Source organism: Mobula birostris, chromosome 1 (assembly GCF_030028105.1).
Source record: "Mobula birostris isolate sMobBir1 chromosome 1, sMobBir1.hap1, whole genome shotgun sequence".
Classification (NCBI taxonomy): Eukaryota; Metazoa; Chordata; class Chondrichthyes; order Myliobatiformes; family Myliobatidae; genus Mobula; species Mobula birostris.
The window spans coordinates 26742956-26765178 of NC_092370.1; the positions used below are offsets into that span (position 1 = coordinate 26742956).

At 37.1% G+C, this 22223-nt stretch overlaps 2 protein-coding genes across 5 annotated transcripts in view; one reads left to right on the forward strand and one right to left on the reverse strand.

Annotated features, from left to right (window-relative positions):
* Positions 1-6499, forward strand: part of LOC140195180 (uncharacterized) — an 82328-nt gene extending 75829 nt beyond the window's left edge. For all 4 annotated transcript variants that reach the window (XM_072253087.1, XM_072253076.1, XM_072253106.1 and 1 more), the window contains 2 exons: positions 1264-1431; positions 6166-6499. In XM_072253087.1, coding sequence (XP_072109188.1) covers positions 1264-1431; positions 6166-6375 — 378 coding nt within the window. In that variant the 3' untranslated portion in view covers positions 6376-6499. The remainder of the gene's footprint in view (positions 1-1263; positions 1432-6165) is intronic.
* An 8867-nt stretch (positions 6500-15366) lies between these two features.
* The window catches only part of zbtb10 (zinc finger and BTB domain containing 10), an 85378-nt gene continuing 78521 nt past the window's right edge, over positions 15367-22223 (reverse strand). Inside the window, exon 5 of the mRNA XM_072253062.1 lies at positions 15367-21299. Coding sequence (XP_072109163.1) covers positions 20949-21299 — 351 coding nt within the window. The 3' untranslated portion in view covers positions 15367-20948. The remainder of the gene's footprint in view (positions 21300-22223) is intronic.

The following is a 22223-nucleotide window of genomic DNA, read 5'->3' on the forward strand; positions in this document are numbered from 1 at the left end:
CCCAAGTACCTTAAACCTGTGTCCTCTTGTGGCAACCATTTCAGCCCTGGGAAAAAACCTCTGACTATCCACACAATCAATGCCTCTCAGCATCTTATACACCTCTATCAGGTCACCTCTCATCCTCTGTCGCTCCAAGGAGAAAAGGCCGAGTTCACTCAATCTATTTTCATAAGGCATGCTCCCCAATCCAGGCAACATCCTTGTAAATCTCCTCTACACCCTTTCTATGGCTTCCACATCCTTCCTGTAGTGAGGCAACCAGAACTGAGCACAGTACTCCAACTGGGGTCTGACCAGGGTCCTATATACCTGCAACATTACTTCTCGGCTCCCAAGTTCAATTCCATGATTGATGAAGGCCAATACACCGTACGCCTTCTTAACCAGAGTCAACCTGCGCCACTGCTTTGAGTGTCCTATGGACTCGGACCCCAAGATCCCTCTGATCCTCCACACTGCCAAGAGTCACAATTAATACTATATTCTGTCATCATATTGGACCTACCAAGAAGAACCACTTCACACTTATCTGGGCTGAACTCCATCTGCTACTTCTCAGCCCAGTTTTGCATCCTATCAATGTCCCGCTGTAACCTCTGACAGCACTCCACACTATCCACAACACCTCCAACTTTTGTTTCATCACAAACATGAGAAAATCTCTAGATGCTGGAGATCCAAAGTAACACACGAAATGATGGAGGAACTCAGCAGGCCAGGTAGCATTTATGGAGAAGAGTAAACTATCAACGTTCCAGGTCTGATGAAGGGTCTCGTTGATTGTTCACTCTTTTCCACAGATGCTGCCTGGCCTGCTGGGTTCCTCCAGCATTTTGTGTGTGTGTTACTTTTGGTTTATGAAGGCCAATGTGCCAAAAACTCTCTTTATGACTCAATCTACCTTTGATGCCACTTTCAAGGAATGGATCTGTATTCTCAGATCCCTCTTTTACACCACTCAGCAAATTAAATACCTGAAGAAGGGGGTATTCAATCCACAATGAGTAAGATGCTGTTAAGGAAGGAAATAGAATCAGGAACAGGTGTTAATGATTAGATTCTGCCTTGTTCTACAAATTAATGTTTGAGAAATTAATTCAATTTGCCAAACAGGAGTGCCTGCTTGGTCAATGTTAGAGCCGTGTACCAAAGATCTAGGAGAACTTGAAAATACAAGAGTAAAAATATATTAAATTGATGAGTAGCAAGAACCTGGAAAGCAGAATAAATATTTAATTCTATTTGTAATTGCCTTTACAGATTCGACGTCTGGAGCAAGGGAAGAGTTCTGCAGCACTGAACAGGCAATCACTTCAGAACCAGCTAGTTACATTGGAGAAACGACATTCCAGTATCCAGCTGGAAATCTCCCATCACAAGAGAGAGAAAAACAGTTTAGTCGAACACATCTCTGAATTACATAAGCAGGTATTTTGATTTAAAGTGTGTAGCAATTATTTAAGTCTGCATTATGTTATAAAACAAATACCTGTCTTCAGCGCATGGTATGTCAAAAGTATAACAGAGTTATACAACCCTACAGCTCAGAAGCAGGCCCTCCAACCCCTCTTGTCCGTGCTGGTACGATCTTCTGCCTAATCCCATCTACTTGGACCCGAGGCCTGGGATGCACTGCCCGCTATGGTGGTAGAGGCAAATACATCAGAGGCTTTTGAGAGATGTTTGGATAGTCACATGGATGTATGGAAGATGGAGGGATATGGAAATAGTGTAGGTAGGAGTGATTAATGTTTGGGTGCTTTTGACTTGCTTTTTAGCTGGTTCGGAACAATATTTTGGGCTGAATGGCCTGCTCCTGTGCTGTACTGTTCTATGTAAAATTATCCTGTTCATGTACCTATCTAACCTCTGCCCATCCCCTACATGAGCCATCTGTTGTCAGCCCCCAACCAACACATATTCCACTCTCCCCTCCTACCCCTCCTCACAGTCCCCCACCCTGCTCTCATGACTGTACCCCTCCCCCCACACGAAACCACCATGGTGGGCTTCACGGCTGAACAGCTGAGAAGACAGCTGAAACGTCTCAACCCAAGCAAGGCTGCAGGACTGGATGGTGTCAGTACCAGGGTGCTCAAAGCCTGTGCCCCTCAGCTATGTGGAATACTTCTCCATGTATTCAACATGAGCCTGAGGCTCCGGAGGGTTCCTGTACTGTGGAAGACGTCCTGCCTCATCCCTGTGCCGAAGACGCCGCGCCCCAGCAGCCTCAATGACTACAGACCGGTGGCATTGACCTCCCACATCATGAAGACCCTGGAGATACTTGTTCTGGAGCTGCTCCGACCTAAGGTCAGGCCACACTTAGATCCCCTCCAGTTTGCCTACCAGTCCCGACTAGGAGTTGAGGATGCCATGATCTACCTGCTGAACCGTGTCTACGCCCACCTGGACAAGCCAGCGAGCACTGTGAGGGTCATGATTTTTGACTTCTCCAGTGCGTTCAACACCATCTGCCTTGCTCTGCTGGGGGAGAAGCTGACAGCGATGCAGGTGGATGCTTCCCTGGTGTCATGGATTCTTGATTACCTGACTGGCAGACCACAGTATGTGTGCTTGCAACACTGTGTGTCCGGCAGAGTGATCAGCAGCACTGGGGCTCCATAGGGGACTGTCTTGTCTCCCTTTCGCTTCACCATTTACACCTCGGACTTCAACTACTGCACAGAGTCTTGTCATCTTCAGAAGTTTTCTGATGACTCTGCCATAGTTGGATGCATCAGCAAGGGAGATGAGATTGAGTACAGGGCTATGGTTGGAAACTTTGTCACATGGTGTGAGCAGAATTATCTGCAGCTTAACGTGAAAAAGACTAAGGAGCTGGTGGTAGACCTGAGGAGAGCTAAGGTACCGGTGACCCCTGTTTCCATCCAGGGGATCAGTGTGGACATGGTGAAGGATTACAAATTGTTGGGGATATGAATTGACAATAAACTGGACTGGTCTAAGAACACTGAGGCTGTCTACAAGAAGGGTCAGAGCTGTCTCTATTTCCTGAGGAGACTGAAGTCCTTTAACATCTGCCGGATTCTACGAGTCTGTGGTGGCCAGTGCTATCATGTTTGCTGTTGTGTGCTGGGGCAGCAGGCTGAGGGTAGCAGACACCAACAGAATCAACAAACTCATTCGTAAGGCCAGTGATGTTGTGGCGATGGAACTGGACTCTCTGATGGTGGTGTCTGAAAAGAGGGTGCTGTCCAAGTTGCATGCCATCTTGGTCAATGTCTCCCATCCACTACATAATGTACTGGGTGGGCACAGGAGTACACTCAGCCGGAGACTCATTCCACTGAGATGCAGCACAGAGCGTCATAGGAAGTCATTCCTGCCTGTGGCCATCAAACTTTACAACTCCTCCCTTGGAGGGTCAGACACCCTGAACCGATAGGCTGGTCCTGGACTTATTTCATAATTTACTGGCATAATTTACATATTACTATTTAACTATTTATTACTATTTATTATTTCTATTACTATTTACTAATAGTAATATTACTATTACTATTTATTATTTATGGTGCAACTGTAACGAAAACCAATTGCACCCGGGATCAAAAAAGTATGACTATATAGTTGTAACAATTGAATCTGCAACTAACATTCTGCTGGCAGCTCATTACACACTCACATCACCATCTGAACTAAGTAGTTCCCCCTCAGATTCTCCTTAAATGTTTCACCTTGAACCTATTACCTCTAGTCCTAGTCTCACCACACGCGAGGAGAAAAAAGCCTGCAAGCATTCACTTTATCTATACCCCTCATAATTTTGTTTATCTCAGTAAGAACTCCCCTCATTCTCCTGCCCTCCGGAGAATAAAGGCCTAACCTATCACCCTTTCCCTACAACTCAGGTCGTGAAGTCCCAGCAACATCCTGTAAATTTTCTCTGCACCCTTTCAAATTACTGTAATGGTATCTCTCATGTAGGTAGGTGAGCAGAATGGCACATAGTACTCTAAATGCAAGATGATGCCAGCGACCAATGTCAACATCTTGCAGACAGTTCACTAAACTACTTCTCTTTCTTCTTTCAAATATACTTCTATTACTAATCTGGATGCGATTGGAGCCTGTAAGTTACATTTTGATAATGTATTTTTGGACTGACTGAGCAATCTCATGGTTTCTGTGCTGTAGTTTCTATGGTTCCTATGTGGGACTAGGCAGAAAATGGTTTGGCACAGCCAAGAAGGGCCAGAAGGCCTGTTTCTGTGCTGTAGTTTCTATGGTTTTGCTGTCTCTGAGGGAGGTTGACAAGGTTGAGCACGGAGTGTGCAGCTTAATGGTGTAATGCAATTAAAGTGTGGAACAAGATTGAACAAGGATGAAAGTGGAAGGGGAGCGGGTGTTCAGCATCATATAGCTGTGTTTGACCAGTTTCCTGCTTCCTTGCTGCTGCTGAAACAAGGTGCAGGGTCTGGGCAAGGTTTGACTGGCGCGGCTTGAGGATTGGACTTGTTTTTAAGAGGACTCTGTGGTTAATGTTACATATTTCTCATTACTAGTTTTTTAATAGCTATTTTACATGAATTTGATTGGGGCACTTCAATGTGGACTAGCTCTGGGGCCTGCAGTCAACAAATGATAGAGTTAAATTGAACTAAACTGAACATTCCTAGACTGCTTCAAGAATTCTGCAGTTTGGTGTTTAAGATGCTGTGTGTCATTCGCTCTTTATTTGCCATTTGCACAATTTGTTCTTTTTTCACATGTTGGGTGTTTGATGTTTTTTAAAAAACAGATTCCATGGTGTTTCTCTTTTTCACGGCAGCCTGTGGGAAGATGAATCTCAGGGTTGTATACTGTATACATTAATAATAAATGTACTTTGAATCTTTGAGTCTCAAAACTTCAACATAATATTCCAACTCCTGTACTCAATGCTCTGATTTATGAAGGCCGATGTGCCAAAAACTCTCTTTATGACTCTTATCTACCTGTGATCTCACTTTCAAGAATCATGGATCTGTATTTACTGGGTCCGTTCGTTCTACTGCACACCTCCAAGCCCTACCATTCACAATGCCTCACCCCGGTTTGTCCTCCCAAAGTGCAGCACCTCACACCTGTCTGTATTAAATTCCATCTGCTATTTTTCAGCCTATTTTCCCAGCAGGACAAGATCACACTGAAAGCTTTGATAGCCTTTCTCGCCAATGTGCCATCAATTTTGGTGTCATCTGCAAATATCCTGATGCAGTTTATCACATTATCTAAATAATTTTATATAGATGAGAAATAATAATGGGCCTGGCCCCGATCTCTGCAGCACACCACTAGTTATCGGTCTCCATTCAGACAGAAAACCATCGATCACCATACTCTGGCTTCTCGCATTAAGCCAAAGTTAAATCCAATTGGCTACTTCATCCTTCACCTGCTGGACCAGCCTCCTATTACTGACTTTGTCAAAGGCCTTGCTAATGCCCATGTAGACAAAGACCACCTTTCCTTTATCAACCTTGGTAACCTCCTTCAAAAATTCTATAACAATGGCTAGATGAGACCTAACTTGCAAAGCCATGTTGACTATCCAAATCAGGTCTTCTATCCAAATACTTAGATATCCTGACCTTGAAAATAACTTCCAATAATTGCTTACAACTGATGTCAGTCTCATTGGTCTATAATTTCTCTACAAAATGAGGTATGACACAATATTGCTGGATGCTATCCATATGATTTAAAAACTGTAAATGTTTTCTAGAACTAAGTATCACATTGAGCATTTAAAATTATACTTCATTAATTTAGCTAATCCTCAAGAGGATGAAGAGTTGAATTTTCTTTTGCTGAATAACAGATGATTTTAAAAATTAATTTAGCAGCTATAAGTAGTGGTAATTATGGTTTCTTGTTCCTAAACAAGTGAACAATTTTGATTACTATTAGATTGTAAAAATGATCAAATGACAATGGCTACTGCAGTTACTCTCATACTAAACTATCATCCATTAGTTTAATATAAGAGTACAGTTTGCAGCTGTACATACTGTATTTGGGGTGTGAAGATTCTATTTTTATAAACATTTATCAAATTGTAAATTTACTAGATGTAAATATTCATAATTATAATGTTCCTCTAGTATTTATTCCCTGGTATATCTTATTTGTTGTCTCCTTGCATTGCCAATGTAGATCTCTGAAAAAGATGCTGAACTTCTTCGAATGAAGGGATACATTGATACACTAGCTCAGGACCTGGGTGTCCTGAAATCACAACTCAAGATGGAAAGTTCTCTTCGGTCAAAAAGTTGCAAGGAAATTTCTAGCATTGTTGACACCATGCAACAAGTCGCAAATACTATAAACAGAAAGAATGTTAAAATCACATCAATTCTTCCCTAATTTTTCAAAATGATGCATGTTATTTTAAGGCTCGTGTATTTACTCCAAAATGTTCAGGTTTTTAAATTGGCATGGGGCATAAAGTTTTCAACCTTGAATTAAGATTAAAAGAAAATAAAACCAGACAGGGTAATATGATATTTTTTAATGTTTTAAATATTACATGTACAGCTAATCTCTTTTTGCTGACATAATTTTTGAAATAATTTTTGGTATTTGTTTACAAAGCCCTAGATTGCAAAAATAAAAGCAAGTACAAATATCATTCTAAGCTCAGAATTTTATCACTTTGGTTAATTTGCACCCCATGACTGCTTTATCTCAAATATTTTTTCTATTTTCTCCTCCATAATATCAATTCTATTCCTCACTGCTTGAGTTTATCTGGCATTCGAGCATTTTACATCTACAAACTCAACTAAACAGAGGAGGCTAGCTTTTGGCTGGTCACTCATCCACATATCTTAGTACTCATCAGAATGGGATTGAAAATTTATGGCCTTTGCTATCCTAACACTTACTTGATAGTTTATGCAATCACTTTGTATATCTTCAGCACTGATTACTGTGTTACGTAATACCTTGTGTCTTATCAGATATGATAGGCTTTCTAGGTCTAATGGAAAAATTGAATATTTGGGGTTAAGAACTGATACTCCCCTCCACCTATTTAAAATTAGCCAGTCTGTTACCTTAGGGATATTTGCAGTGCCTTCCAGGGTGGATACTGCTTCAAAGATTGATTTGATATACCTACCATATCTTATTTCCTGTTATTAATTTGTCAGCCTCGTTCTCTAGATGTCCCAACCCCGCCTTCCTATTTATACATCCATAGAAACTTTTATGTACAAGTTTTCCGACCAAAGCAATTTTTTCTTTTATCATCAGCTTTTTAGACTTTCACTGCTGAATCCAAAAAAACAACTTTCCAGTGCTGTGGCCTACTACCAGCCCATGAAACTTCGTATTTTCTACTTTTCAATTAAATATTATCCTTGACTTCCTTTGTTTACTACAGATTGTGCCTCTTTCTCACAGACTTTTTTTAAAAATTGGAATAAATTCCTGCTAAGTGTTACAGTCTAGCTGATTGAATATCATCAACTGACTTGTCCCTTAAGCTTATTTTCCAATCCACTTCAATTTCACCTTCAGGTCATTATACCTGCTCTTATTAAATTGAGTTTAGTTTTGCATAGAACATCAAGTACTACAGAATCAGAAAAAGGCACCTTGGCCTACAACATCGTGCCTTACTAAATCACTTCCTCTGACAAAATGTCCATAGCTCTCCATTCTCTGCACATTTGTGTGCCTATTTAAGAGCCTCTTAAACATCTCTGTCATATTTGCCTTCACCACCAACCATGGCAACGCACTTCCAGACACCCATCGACTTGTAAAAGAAAAACTTGCTCTGCACTTCTCCTTTGAATCCCTCTCTCAGCTTAAATGCATGACCTCCAGTATTCGATATTTCAATCATGGTAAAAATATGCCAACCACCTATCTATGCCTCTCATAATCCTATAAACTTCTAACAAGTCTCCATCACAACCTCTGCTACTCCTGAGAAAACAATCCAAGTTTGTCCAACATCTTCATATAGCACACAGTCATAGTCATACTTTATTGATCCCGGGGGAAATCGGTTAATTACAAGACAAAGGAGAAGTAGGCCATTTGGCCCATCAAGTCTGCTCCGCCACTCCACCATGGGCTAAGCTATTCACCCATCTAGTCCTCCTTAAACACCCTCAATGATCGGGCCTCCACAGCTGTATGTGGCAATGAATTCCATAAGTCCACGACCCTCGGGCTAAAATCTTATTTGAGATTACCTCAAAAAATTCCAATAGGTTGGTGAGGCAAGATCTTCCCTTCATGAAACAATGCTGGCTTGTGCCTATCTTGTCATGCACCTCGAGGTATTTCATAATCCAGGCAGCATCCTTCCTATAGTGGGGCAACCAGAACTGCATGTAATATTGTAGATGTGATCTAACCAGATGTTTTAAAGCTGCAACATAACTTCCTGATTCTTGAACTAGCTCAACAAATAAAGTCAAGTATGTCATATGTCGTCTCTATCACACTACCAACTTGTATAAACACTTCCAGAGAGCTATGGACTTGGACCCCAAGATCCCTCTATACATCAACACTGTTAGTGCCCTGCCTTTAGATTTGATCTTGCAAAGTGCAACATCTGACAAATTGGTCAGATGGTACTCCATCTTCTATTACTCCACCCTTTGTTTCAGCCAGTTTTTTTGGAACATTGTATAGCCTAGTCCTGGTCACCCTGCAACATCTCTATAACAGCAACTTATGAATTTGATCTAAAAGCTATCTGTACTGTCAAGACATATTATTGCAAATGCTATCTGTATTCAAATAAAGACTGCTAATTTAAGTCTGGGCTTGCTCTGTTCTGCAAACTTTAGGTTACATTTTCTGTGCATTTAAAACCTAGTTAATAAGTTGTTACTCTGTACCCTCCCAAAGTTTCTACATTTCAACATCCATTTCTTAGAAACATAGAAAACCTAGTTTGTTATTTACAAAACTGAGATAACACAACTTCAACTCCACATTAAAGTCACTATCCTATCTAATAAAAAAAAGACACAAAGTCTTAACAGTAATACTTGGAATTCTCTGCCACAGGAAGCAGTGGAGGCAAAGTTGTTACACATTTTTAATAAAATAAGAGTATTTCTTAATGCTTTAAAGGATATGTGGATCAGCAAATACAAAGGGCAGAATGGATTACTACTGTTGATGATTTGTTTCTGGATAAACGTGAATAATCTAAGAGCTGGTAAATTAGTAGACATATACTATGCAGTAAAGCAGCCAGCAAACTCAAGGACCCCATCCAGCCCAGACATTCTCAATTCTCTCCATTTTCCTCAGGCAGATGATAGAAATATTTGAAAGCACATACCACCAAGCTCAAAGGTAGCTTATATCCCATTATTATCCGACTCCTGAACAGACCTCTTGTACTATAAAATGGACTTACACTATAATTTACAGTTGCAAGCAAAAGTTTGTGACCCCTTTGCAATTTCCTACTTTTCAGCATTCATTACTCAAAATGTGGTCTGATCATTTTAGTTACAATAATAGACAAACTCAATCTGCCTAACCTAATAACACACAAACTATTGTACTTTTCATGTCTTTATTGAACACATTGTTTAATCATTCACAGTCCAGGCTGGAAAAAGTATGTGTATTTAATAACTAGTAGAATCTCCCTTAGCACCAATAACCTTCACCAAATGGTGAAGAGGAATTTTAGATCATTCCTCCATACAGACTGTTTCAGTTCATCAATATTTCAGGGATACCTTGCATAAATAGCCTTCTTCAGGTCATGCCACAGCATCTCAACTAGGTTAAGGTCTAGACTCTGATTTGGCCATTCTCATTCAAAAATGTTCTTTTTAAACCATTAATGTTGATTTACTTTTGTGTTTTGGATCATTGCTTTGTTGCATCATCCAACTTTAATTAAGCTTCATTCTCCTGTAAAATGTCTTTATACAATTTTGAATTCATTGTTCCCTCTATGATTGCAGGCCCTGGGGCAGTGAAGCAGCCCCAAACCATGACTCTACTTCCATCATGCTTAACAGTTAGGATGAGGTTTTGGTGTTGATGTGCAATACCACCCTTTCCCCCAAATATAGTAGTGTGCATTTCTGCCAAAAAGTTCAACTTTTGTCTCATCTGTCCACAAAACATAGTGGAACATCCAGGTGGCCTTTTGCAAACTTGAGACCTGCATTTTTTTTGGAGAGTAGTGGCTTTTTTTCCCTGGTGTTCTTCAATGAACACTATTCTTGTTCAGTGTTGTTCTTATAGTAGACATATGAACAGACTTCAGCAAGTTCTAGAGATTTATGCAGGTCTTTTACTGTTACTGTTGGGTACTTTTACACCACCTCCTTCATTGCATTGTGCTGTTGGTATGGTCTTTGCAGGACACCCACTCCTAGGGAGAGTAGCAAGAATATGGAATACTTCCATTTGCAGAGTTTCTCTTACTGTGATTTGATGAACACCCAGGTCTTTAGAAATACGTTTGTAGCCTTCATGCATCTTTACAATTCTTCTTCCAAGGACCTCTGAAAGTTGTTTTGATCGAGGCATGATGTCCATACAGATCTTTCTTGAGCTAAGCAGGCTCTGTCAGCAACCTTTGCGTGTCTTTTTTTAAATATAGGATAGGGTACCTCTACAACACATACCTCCAATCTCATTGATTGGAACAACTGACTCCAAATTGTTTTTGTTTTTAAAGACATTACCCCAGAGGTTCACATATTTCTTTTGAACCGAGATTTTTTTAAAATGGTGTACTCAAAATTGATGAGTACATTTGTTTGTACGTTATTAGATTAGGCAGATTGTGTTTATCTAGTATTGTGACTTAGATGAATATCAGACCACATTTTATGAGTAGTTAATGCAGAAAACCAGGTAATTGCCAAGGGTTCACAATTGTACCTGCACTGCACTTTCTTTGGTAGCTTTTACACTTTATTCTACACTTCCTGGTTTACCTTATTGTAGTTCAAAGTACTGTGTAATGATTTGATCTACATGAACAGCATGCAAGATAATCTTTCCACTGTATCTTGGTATACATGACAGTAATGAACCATTAGAACAATTTTTTTTTGGATTAAAGGCTAAGAAGCAATTTGAAATTTCTTAAAATGTTAGTGAGTTTTAAAGCATTCTTGCATGTGGTGACACTGACAAGGCAATTTTGCCAATCCTTGCCAGAACTAGATTTGTGTTTTGTGTAAAAATAACAGTTTACACATATGACATTAATGAATGAGAATAGGGAAATACTTTCATCGGGGAAGAAAATTTGAGATGATCAATTTACAGTTTTAAACCTTTAACATGAAAGGATTCTTAACTTCTCCCTCCACTGGATTTTCCACCATGGCATATTTTGCACAAAGGCATAAGTAGCTAGCAGGATGTGCTTTTTAAAAAGTCAATACTTAAAAGTAGATGTAGATACAAAACTATAGAACATGGCACTAGAATAAGATTGTCATTGTTCTGTTAGTGTCAGAACTAGTAACCCTGTGCTAATAAGTCTTTTTATATGCTGTAGATCTGTATGGTTGCTTTTCCAATCCCAGTCTTCTTTATGTGAAAGAAGCCATTTCCTTTTCCATTGACTTACACAAGGTAACTATTATATTATGTTTATCTTGAATTATCTGGTTTACAATTAATATTCACTCCCGCTCCTACATCTGTCACTGTGAATGTGACTTCACAGTGCTTTCAAATAAAAATATCCCATTTTGTCTTCTGTCCATCTGTTCCACAGCAGGAACAATGCAAGCATTGCAAATGATTTTTTAGTCTGAACAAGTTCTTCATGCCTGGGATAAAGTCAAATATCTGGACAAAAAGTATGCCGGTTTTCTGAAATAACATTACAATTTAAGTTTGTAATTGCATTATCGCAAACTGAAATTCTTCCAGGAACCAACACAATAGAACATTTCAAAATGTGATTGTTTATTTCTCCCTTGCATTTTTTTAAGAAAACTTCAACTCTAAAGTAATAACCTGTGTATTTATTAATACAGCTAAAGAACCTTGTTACAAAAAGGTAATTTTATTGTCCGCTTCAAAACTTGCAAGTAGCCTGAGTATAAATACCAAAAACTCCATACTAATTGCCTGAAATTGGGCTCAACTCCTGGAAACTTGTCCTGTTTATGACTAGAGCCAGATTCAGAACAGTATTTTCAAATTGACATAGTAAAACCAACTCAATATAGACAATTCTCCATTACATTAACAGCGTGTTTCACTGCCAACATTACCACCCAACACCACCTCAACCTGCTGCCTTTGTTCCATTGATGACTAGGAATGAGCATTTGAAATTTTGGATAGAGATTGTTTATCAAAATGCTTTTCTTGTCTAGTTGGGAAATGGTATCCAAAATAAGAATGCTGGCATATTTTGCCTTTCTGAAAATCAGATTGACTATACACATTTTATACATCCATTATTGAGTCATATTTTCATGTAATTTCAGTACTGACCTTACGATTCATTGTTCTACATATACTCCCATTCTTCTGAATACTTCCACCCACTGCCTCACTCATTCATACCTTTAAATTGCACTTGTTATCCTTCAACACAAACATAGCTTTAACTGCTCCTTGCTCATAATGTACACTTGCAGGTATCAAGCATAAATTCTATTAGTATGAAATAAATGAAACAAAGCAGAAAGTAAACAACTGCATAGTGCAGAACATGAACAACTTCCATTTATATAGCACCTTTAAAACAGCAAATTAATCCCAAGGCACTTGGTGGAACATATCAAGCTAAAATCCGATGATGGTAAGGCACACAAGAGCAATGTGGTAGATGATCAAAAACATACTCAAATGGGAGTATGTCTTTAAGGAGCATTTTAAAAAGATGGAAGTTGGTCAAGACTTGAAAATGTTTAAGCAGGAATTTCTGAAATTTATGGCCATGGCAGCTGAAGGTACAGGGACCATAGTTGAGTATGAAGGAGGAAATAATTTTTCTAAAAATTCACTTGAACATAACCAACACTTCTAATATTGCTAAAATTTAAGCTTAAAGATCAACTCTGTTCCCAGAACATGATTTAATACATTCTCAGAATCAGCCACTTCAATACATGAGACACACTAATTGTCTGCATTGACAGTGGAAATCACAAATTCAACACAGCTCTGATTAAAATCATGTTCTTATTCAATGGTGAAACATGAAAGTGTGATTAAAGATCCAAAATATCAAAACAAATCATTCAACATTTGTGTTGAGTTCAGTACAAGTATAGCACCAGCTTAGACAAGCAAAAATAGTCACCAATAATAGTTAAGTCTTTACAAAAAGAATTTACAGTTTACTGCATACAATCTACAAACTGATCATTTATCAAATTTACATATTAAATCACATCAAATCTAAAAGAAAATTAGTAATAAGAAAAAAAAGAATGTGCAACACAGAACCATTTTTCATTATTTAAAGTGAATTTTTTTATCTCATATCCATAATTCATGTATTCATAGTTACCCTGAGGCCTTTGGAGAAACATGAGAAGGTTTGGAGAAAAGGAATAAACTTGTTTACTCAAAATAATCTTTTTAAAGAAAGTCCAGGCTTTAGTACAACTTATTTAATACACAGAACACTCCTGGGCCTTAACTTAAATTTTAACATTCCACTTCAAAAATAAAAGGAGGTTGCAAATTAAATGTTTCGTCTTATCTGAATTCAGCCATTAATTACTCAGACATATTCTTCCATCTGGCTGCATAAGGCTATGTACTTCTGGATACAAGGAAGTATATCTTCTGGTTATGTGTTTAGATTTGTATGAAGAAAATCAGATTAAGAAAAATGTTTTTACACACACTGTAACATCATAAGTTTCAAGTGTCACAGTGGAACTCACAGAAAGTGAATCACTAATACTACACTAACTGTTAGGCAGCATTTGTTCATAACTGAATTCCACAAACATTGAGATGACCAATTTTTTAAAAATGTTATTGGGTGCAGAAGGAATGATCACAGAAGCTGATAGAACCCCTCATATTTATTTGACTAGTATCATAGAATATTTAACATGATTTTAAGTGGACAGTTTCTCCATTTCCCAGTTTCCCCCAACCTTTATCTGTTTTTTTTACAACACCACTTTGGTCTACTTCCTGAGGTTTAACTTATTCTTAACAAAATCAAGAGAAAATGACTTTGGTTTAATCACGAGCAAAATGCAAAGTTAAGATGCTGAAGTTGCATTAGTCTGTAACTGAAATAATATAGTGCAAGAACAATATTCAGCAGACCTCAGTGTATTGAATATTGATTTAGAGCTTGGAGTTTCTTTAACAAGTTCCAAAATTAGAAACACACAACTTATTAATTAATATTTTCCAAAGGAAAAATATTTCCATAATTTTTACATACAAGCATAGAGAAACAAAGATTCTGCCTTGGTAACGTGTCGCATACATAATAATTTTTTTCTTCTGTTCAGTGCTTCAAAACTACAGAGTTAGGTACAAAAAGCAACTAAGAATGTGTACATGGTGCCACATATTTTGACACTCACAAGAAAAAGAAATTGTTATACTGTTGATCTGGGTTTTGAAAATTAACATGCATAGTTCTCAGTCAGTGTTTACAGAAAAACAATCCTTAGGTACTACAGCAGTACAGCAAGATTAAAACCTCCAATAGGCAATTATGTAGGTGTTAATGCATATAATTGTTTTGAATTCAGGCAATGGATTTTATTTTCTATTGATCTCTATACTGAATTGAAAAATTCATCTTCTGGGTTACTGCTACCACTACCAGTGTGTAATGAAACCTATAGTGTTTGTTGTGAAGGTAGCGATACAATGCTAATTTTAGGTATCTGAAGTACAGTTGGGTTTTCCATTAAAATTACGACTGTTCTTTCTTTCTGGCTCAACACACACACATTTGAATGATTTTATCCCTTAGCCATGTCATCTACTATTGCCAGAAAATGAGAATACAGTTAAATTAGGGCTTCCATTTAATAGTGGATGTTTTAGTTTCAACCCAACGAATTAAACATTCACTATTGCGCTTTTGATCCCAAATTCATTTATAAATCATTTTTGCAAAGAAAATCCTCTGCCCTTAACTATTAAGTAACTTCAAAACAAAACACAAATGTTTGAGGACTATTAATCTCTCAAGAATGAATGTTTTTCTTAACTGAGCTGCAATCACTCTAATAGGAAAATATATAGTTGCTACAGTGTATATATATTATTTGTATAAAGTATTTTAAAAAAAATTAATTTGAACTTGTGTTACGCTGCATCAGTTGAAGGTGATGCATATCCAGAAGCTCTTCCTACCTTACAGAAATGGCTCCCAAGTCAATTCTTAAGTGACTTAATATCATTTATTATAACTTAATATCAACATATCGGTGCCCTTACACAATATCCCCCCTCCTCTTTTGGTACAAAAAAAATTCCATTATTGCAGAACAGCACGTTTGGTCTACACACTGAGTGAAATCAAGAAATAATCCCATCATCAAAATTCAGCTGAACAAATCAACCAATCTGTTATTTGAAAGTCATAACTCCTAAATCTGAGGTAAATTCCACAGCCAATTATGATATTCATAATTAAATTCAGAGGTTTACGACAAGGGCAGTTGACTTTCTACAATTTGGATTTTGTCAATATTGCATGTGAAGATTCAATTACCTTATTTTTCTAGTCCTGAAAACCTCCCTATCTTCTCCTTCCTCATATAAATAAATCAGCTGCTTTATGCTGCCACTATTAACTACAGATATTTATTACACACAGCAGTCTATACAGTGGAAATAAATCCATTATACTATATAAATAACTGGTAGGAAACAAGAATGGGAACAAAAATGTACTATGTTTAAAGGTCTGCAAAAATTACTTTCCAAAAGCACAGCTTATTAATTTTGTCTCATGGATAATTAACATAACCTGCAGAGTTACAAATTGTCAGACTTGCTGATCACATATACAATAATAAACTTTGTTTATGGATTAGACACACAACTACCTTAAACAATAGAATGCTATGTTTCATAATAATCAGTGGCGGGCAAATCCTCACAGGGCACAATTCTTGGGTCTCTGATATTTCTAAACCTTGTTTAGCCCCATATCCTTGAAGTGTGTCAAATACAAAATTGAAAAGGTTTAATCTAAATCAGTTAGTTTGCTGTACCCAATTTCAACTATAAATACCTGTTGACATCAAATGGAAAATTACAGCCAAAGACACAATCCTTGATATAAATAACATCTAACTGTTTGATCTAAGTCATATTTAAGTATTTCATTCATGTGGAATATTTGAAAACAATTCTTTTGCCCTTTAAATAATAAAATTGCTTTAATAAACTGAAATGATAAAACTAGAAGTATCTACAAAAAAAGACTTGGAATTGTACAATTTGCTTTTCAGAATAATTATCTCACAATCTCTTGAATAACCATAATACTGTATTTTGTCAGAATTCTTTGGTAATTATGGTTACTGAGATCTAAGCTGAGGAAGTTGGATCATGGTTCATCTTTTGGATCAGAAAAATATATCTTACTAACCACGGCCTGAATTACAGTGGCACTAGTCTTATGACTGTAAAATAATTTGCTTTATAGAAGTATCCATTTTTAGTACAGACCATTCCAATATGCACCAACACCTTCAAGACTAAGTAATTCTTTCCAGTAATGTATAATAATGTCCCATAGTGAAACTATCATGTTATTTCAACAGGGAGGATCCAATAAAGGAAAAGTAGATTATAAAGACTAATAGTTCCCTTCTGTATCAACATTAGTGCATTAATAATCTCACAAAATGATGCTTGCAACTCTAAAATATTCTGGCTGAGGTGCAGGGGCTTAATAGCATTGAAGCACACCAAACCATTACAAACATTAACAAAGAACAAAGGAAGATAAATGGCTGAATGTCAGTTTGCAGATAGCAGATGGAAACCTTAACATTAAAAAGTCTAAGAAATAAATAAAAACAATTATTGTCAGACCATAAATAAAAACAGGGCTAAAATGATCCAAGAGACAGCACTACATTCTTGGTGGGGCGGGGATGGTTGGCTGTGCAGAACGAACATTAAGGGGCCTCAAACATTTAAAAGGCAATATCTATAGTTTTATCAGAGCCAAGGCAAAAGTTTACTCTAACATGCACAATTGTCAATGCAGTGACATCGCTGTGTCCTGTTTCCAAACATGGTAAAGTGCATTAATACCAAAATGTGTGATAGTATAAATAGTAAAGATTGTATAAAGAATTAACTTCATACAATTCTAAGTTATCTTGATCTTAACTTTCCATAAAACTGCCTCTAGCATTAAAAAAGGTAACACATTCTTCAAAATTCTAAAATATTAAAAAGACGTAAATATGGACAAAGGCTACCAAGTTGCCTCTTATTTGGCTTGAAAATTTCTAGTCAAATAGATATGTTAAATCGTGATGACACCAGTGACAAAACCTAAATGGACTAGTGAAACTGGCAAGGAAGCAGTAAAATATTGAGCTAAACTTCCTTCAGTCGTTAGAAACATAATGTAAAAGGTGTAATAAGCCATTCTGCATTATTAATCAAAAGGTTCAGCAAGCCCATTTTAAATCAACTTCTTCATGTCTGTATGCAGAACTTACAGAAGTTCATACATACACAGAATTACCTCAGTCCTGATGAAGGGTCTTGGCCCGAAACATCGACTGTTTACTCCCATCCATAGATGCTGTCTGACCTACTGAGCTCCTTCAGCACATTGCTCTGGATTTCCACTCTCTGTAGTACCTCTTATCAAAAGTTATCTCTGTCCTTTTTAAAGTACAATACAATCCAATAGCCAAATAAGGAAATACTGCATTTTATATGGTACTGTCTTGGGCCCATGGTTTAATCTTCCCCAAATTACTTGATTCAGACCATAAATCAGACCATGTGATCAGCCACTAATCACATTTCCAATCAATTCCAGAAAATCCAGTTCAAGAAGTCTGTGGAAGTCTTTTTGAGTAGTGTCAGTATCACCTTTGATGTGCCTCTACATTTACTCAAGGTGCCCGTTTCACACTACCTCAGGATCATCAGATTAGTGCAGTTAAGACCCAAAAATTTAAATAGCTGAAATGCTGAGGACACAGCTTTCCAGAATACAAAAACAGTGAAGGAAATTTTACAGAACATAACCTCCTGCTGCCACTAAACAGCAATCTTTGTATCACATAAGACAGTGATAATAAACCTGATTCTGACAATTACCTTTTAAACTACCAGTCCCTATTTCATTTTCTCCAGTGCTGCAGTCTCCAATTAAGTTGCTGCTACTTCATTTGGTGAAACAGTTATCCATCCAATACAGTTGGAAATTTGAGATGAGAAAGGTGAAATAGAAATTGACACAGCTATGTGCTGAAAAACTCACCTGATCAAGATGTCACTTGCTTGATGTGCTCATTTACAATAACATTAAACGTCAACTAAAAATACCCATCTTTAATGGTTTCTATTCCTAATAGTTCTCTTTTCACTAATAATTGAACTTATATTTCTGTTTCAGTGTTCCAGAGCATTCTCAAAACAATGACTGCACATGATTTTTTGGTATGGAAAGCACAGGTTTTTGAAATCAATTCCTACTCCAAGATACAGAAGCACAGATCAAAAGTATCAAGAAGAAATCAAGAATAGTCTCAACTACAAAACTGGGGTAAGGGTTTACTGATTGTAACTGTAGCTTAATGGTTTTGAATACATAGCAAAAGTGTATGACTTCAAATGAATCACTGTCATTAGATATGAGAGTACTCAAAAGCATTGTTGTAGCTTTGGCTAGTGTACTTCCATTGGGAAATAAAGCAACTTGGGTTTTATAAAGGACTTAATGTTTCTAATTTCTACTCTACCCACCGTCCAAAATGGCTGGATTAAAGTAATACACTCAAACTCTTTCAACTGCATATACATTCACCAGTTCCGATGAAAGTTCATCAACCTAAAACATTAACTCATTCTTTTCTCTAAGAAGATGCTGCCTGACCTGCTGAGTATTTCAATAATTTTCTGTTTTTACTCATGCCTTTTGAAGCAGCTATATTTTAACACTCTTCAAATAACTTAGGTGTAATTTGAGAATTTGTCAGTTATTTCACAATGATCTGGCTTAATATACTTGAAAAGTGGGTAATTTGCAAATTGCCCTGTTAGATTCAACAATCTTCCTCTTCACCATCCCAGCAATTCTTCCTTCCACAATGGATCAGTTTTAAATAAAACAGCCAACTGAAGGGTGTTGGAAACAAAAGTATCAGCAGCCTTACTCAACGTGTAAAACAAAAGTCATACTCAATAGCAGGTAAATTGATGGACCAAGTTGAAGTGTTTTCTTTGCAAAACCACTAACACATAGTGGCATTTCATAATGTAGTGCATAAAGAATTTCAGACTCAAGAATGCTAAGGATGAGCATGCAAACTGGATATTATGTAGTTCATCAAGTAGCACACACACTGTTTTGTGTACACCATACCCAAACATTACATCTTCTCCTGTAAAAGGGAGAAAATACTATTCACTGCTTTTCAGTTAATCCGAATTCAGTTATACTGGTGTCTAATTTATTCATTATGACACAGACCTTGTCTGTCTCAGAACAAGTAAATTACCAGCTTAAACGTACACATCAAATTGTTTCCTCTCAGTTCACAGAAATAAGACTATAAAGCATGGTCTTCATTAATGATGTTGTATCATGAATTTCTTTTGCTTAAATGCCACAAACAGCACTTAGTGAAGGTGCCATATATACTGCAGATAACTTCTCTGTGGAATGCAGTAAGATTGAATGCTGACTTTGCTCATTTTAAGTGACACACAAACACTTCAAAAGTTTAAAGCTACTAGCACCTATATAATAATTGGCTTTCTTGCCTGCAAGGTTGAGCCTTGAAAATGCATAGAATAAACCAATACTCCAGACATCAAATTCCAAGTCCAATCCTTCAGAAATTTCAAACCCTGTTCATTCCACTATTACAGCTTCATCTGGGGATAGTCAAGCTCCAATTGCAATATTGTCTAAATTGCTTGCCTTTCATGGAAAGAAAAATACTGCTTCCAAGAAAGTTGAAAGGTGAACAAAGATCCTGAGTACAGGGGGTTGAGTTGAAAGGCTGAAAAAAAAAAAGAACAAAATTTTCTTTGGATAAAAACATGAATTTAAGATGACCCAAGATGACATTGTCACGACTAAACCTGATCAACTATTTTAGCAAACACTGACGTGAAGGAATATGAAGGATGATTGAGGAACGAGAGGAATTAACAGTAGTTTGCAAATCTGTTTCACCCAAAAGGTAATGTTAGCTGTGCATTAATTATCAGGAAATGCTAGTGACTTTAAAAAAAAAAGCACATGGTTTCAAGGAACAACTGAATGTTTTCATTTGAAAGAAGCAAAAAGGTAAACCCAGGGTTCACCATTGAAGAAATGATGTTTGTTTGTGTTTGATGGTCTTCTCCTGTTACAAGACAGTCTGTGGTCTTAGTTTCTTTTGTATACCAGTCAGTGAGATGGCTTCTGCTTGATTCGACACTTCAGGTCGCACACCACTACATTTTTGCTTAATACTTTCTTGTTTAGTTAGATTTGTGGGAAAAGAACATGGTTATATCAGTTTCGGTTATAATAAGGAATTGCCCATCACTGACTCCAAGACTCTTCCATCATTACTGTGGTGAAACCACTAACTACAATCATTAAAATATCAATTATCCAATAATTACAGCTATCAGAAAAATATGAAAAATTTAGTGTTTTGTTGCCAATCCATAATCATTGCAATTCAAATAAAATTCATAGTTTGCCAATACAGTGAAGAAACATAATTATACTTTTTAGTTTTACAGCACAAGGGCTGAAGAACCAGCTAGTCATTATCTAATATGACATATGTCTCACTAGCCCCAGCATCTTCCCACTGCTCTCTATCGATATCCCCTGCTCCTTCTTCATCTGGTACATCTTCACCAACCATTCTCTCATTTTCTTCTTGTTCCAGTCCACCTGGGTCATCCTGTTCTTCTTGCTGCTCTTTAAAAAATTCTGGATCAACCATCAGGTCCATACCATCGTGGTCACCTTTTGTCTGTCTATCACCACCAGAACAATCCAAACACACGCCGTATCTTCGAGATCCGTGCCTAATTCCAACACTGGCTGCTAGAGTGAAAAACTTTTTGCAAACCATACATTTGTATTTTTTATCCTTCTTGTGTACCTGTGGGGAAAAAAAATCAAGTTAGTCAATCAAATGCAAACAGGCAATTCTTGTTGTCAACATATATTTTCTAATAAAATTAGTAAATGGGAAAATGAAAGATGGTACACCGTAACTAATATACAATTCTGCTTATTGCACAAAGACTATAAGAGAAAAATTACTAAATTATTAGATGTTTACATACTAATCAGCTAAGAATTTTCCAAATATACAAGCTTTTATTCATTTCACCTTTTCCAGTCAAAGAACTTTCACCTGAGGTTATGAAAGCATAGATCCCTTAAGCACCAGAGATCAGAATCCTTCCCTTTCATTTTACACAAACTTAAAGTCTGCTTTGACTATCTCACCAACCTGTAAAGAAGTAAGTTCAAGAATTTCAGTCAGCACAGTGTAGAGGCGGTCAGAGGAATAGCTCAAAAACTGGCTGCAAACTTCACAGATAGCAAAATACAATATATGATAACAAAAAAAGGCAGCTCAGAGATAGAATCAAGATAATATGACACCAAACCAAGAGACAGAAAGGGAATAATCAAAAGTTTAGTTACTGAGATAGGTTTTAAACAGCATCTTAAGCAAAAAGAGGAAAATGGAGATGTTTACAGAAAGGAAATTCAGATTGGCTAAACACATAGCTACTTGAAATAGAAGGCCACAAGATCAGATAGATATTTGTATGGTCCAGGGATTTTTGAAGGGTGAGAAGGCTTCATGGCCAAGAAAAATTTAAACACTATGTTAGGAATTGTAAATTGAAGGCACAGGTGGACCATCTATCTAACACGTGTTACAGTATGATAATTCAGTGAGGAGGTACGATTTTGCAGCAGAAGTTCAGATGACCTAAAACTTGAGAACAAAAATCCAAACTGGAAGGTTCTGAAAAATGGAATATGGCTCAGATTTACTAAACATTAA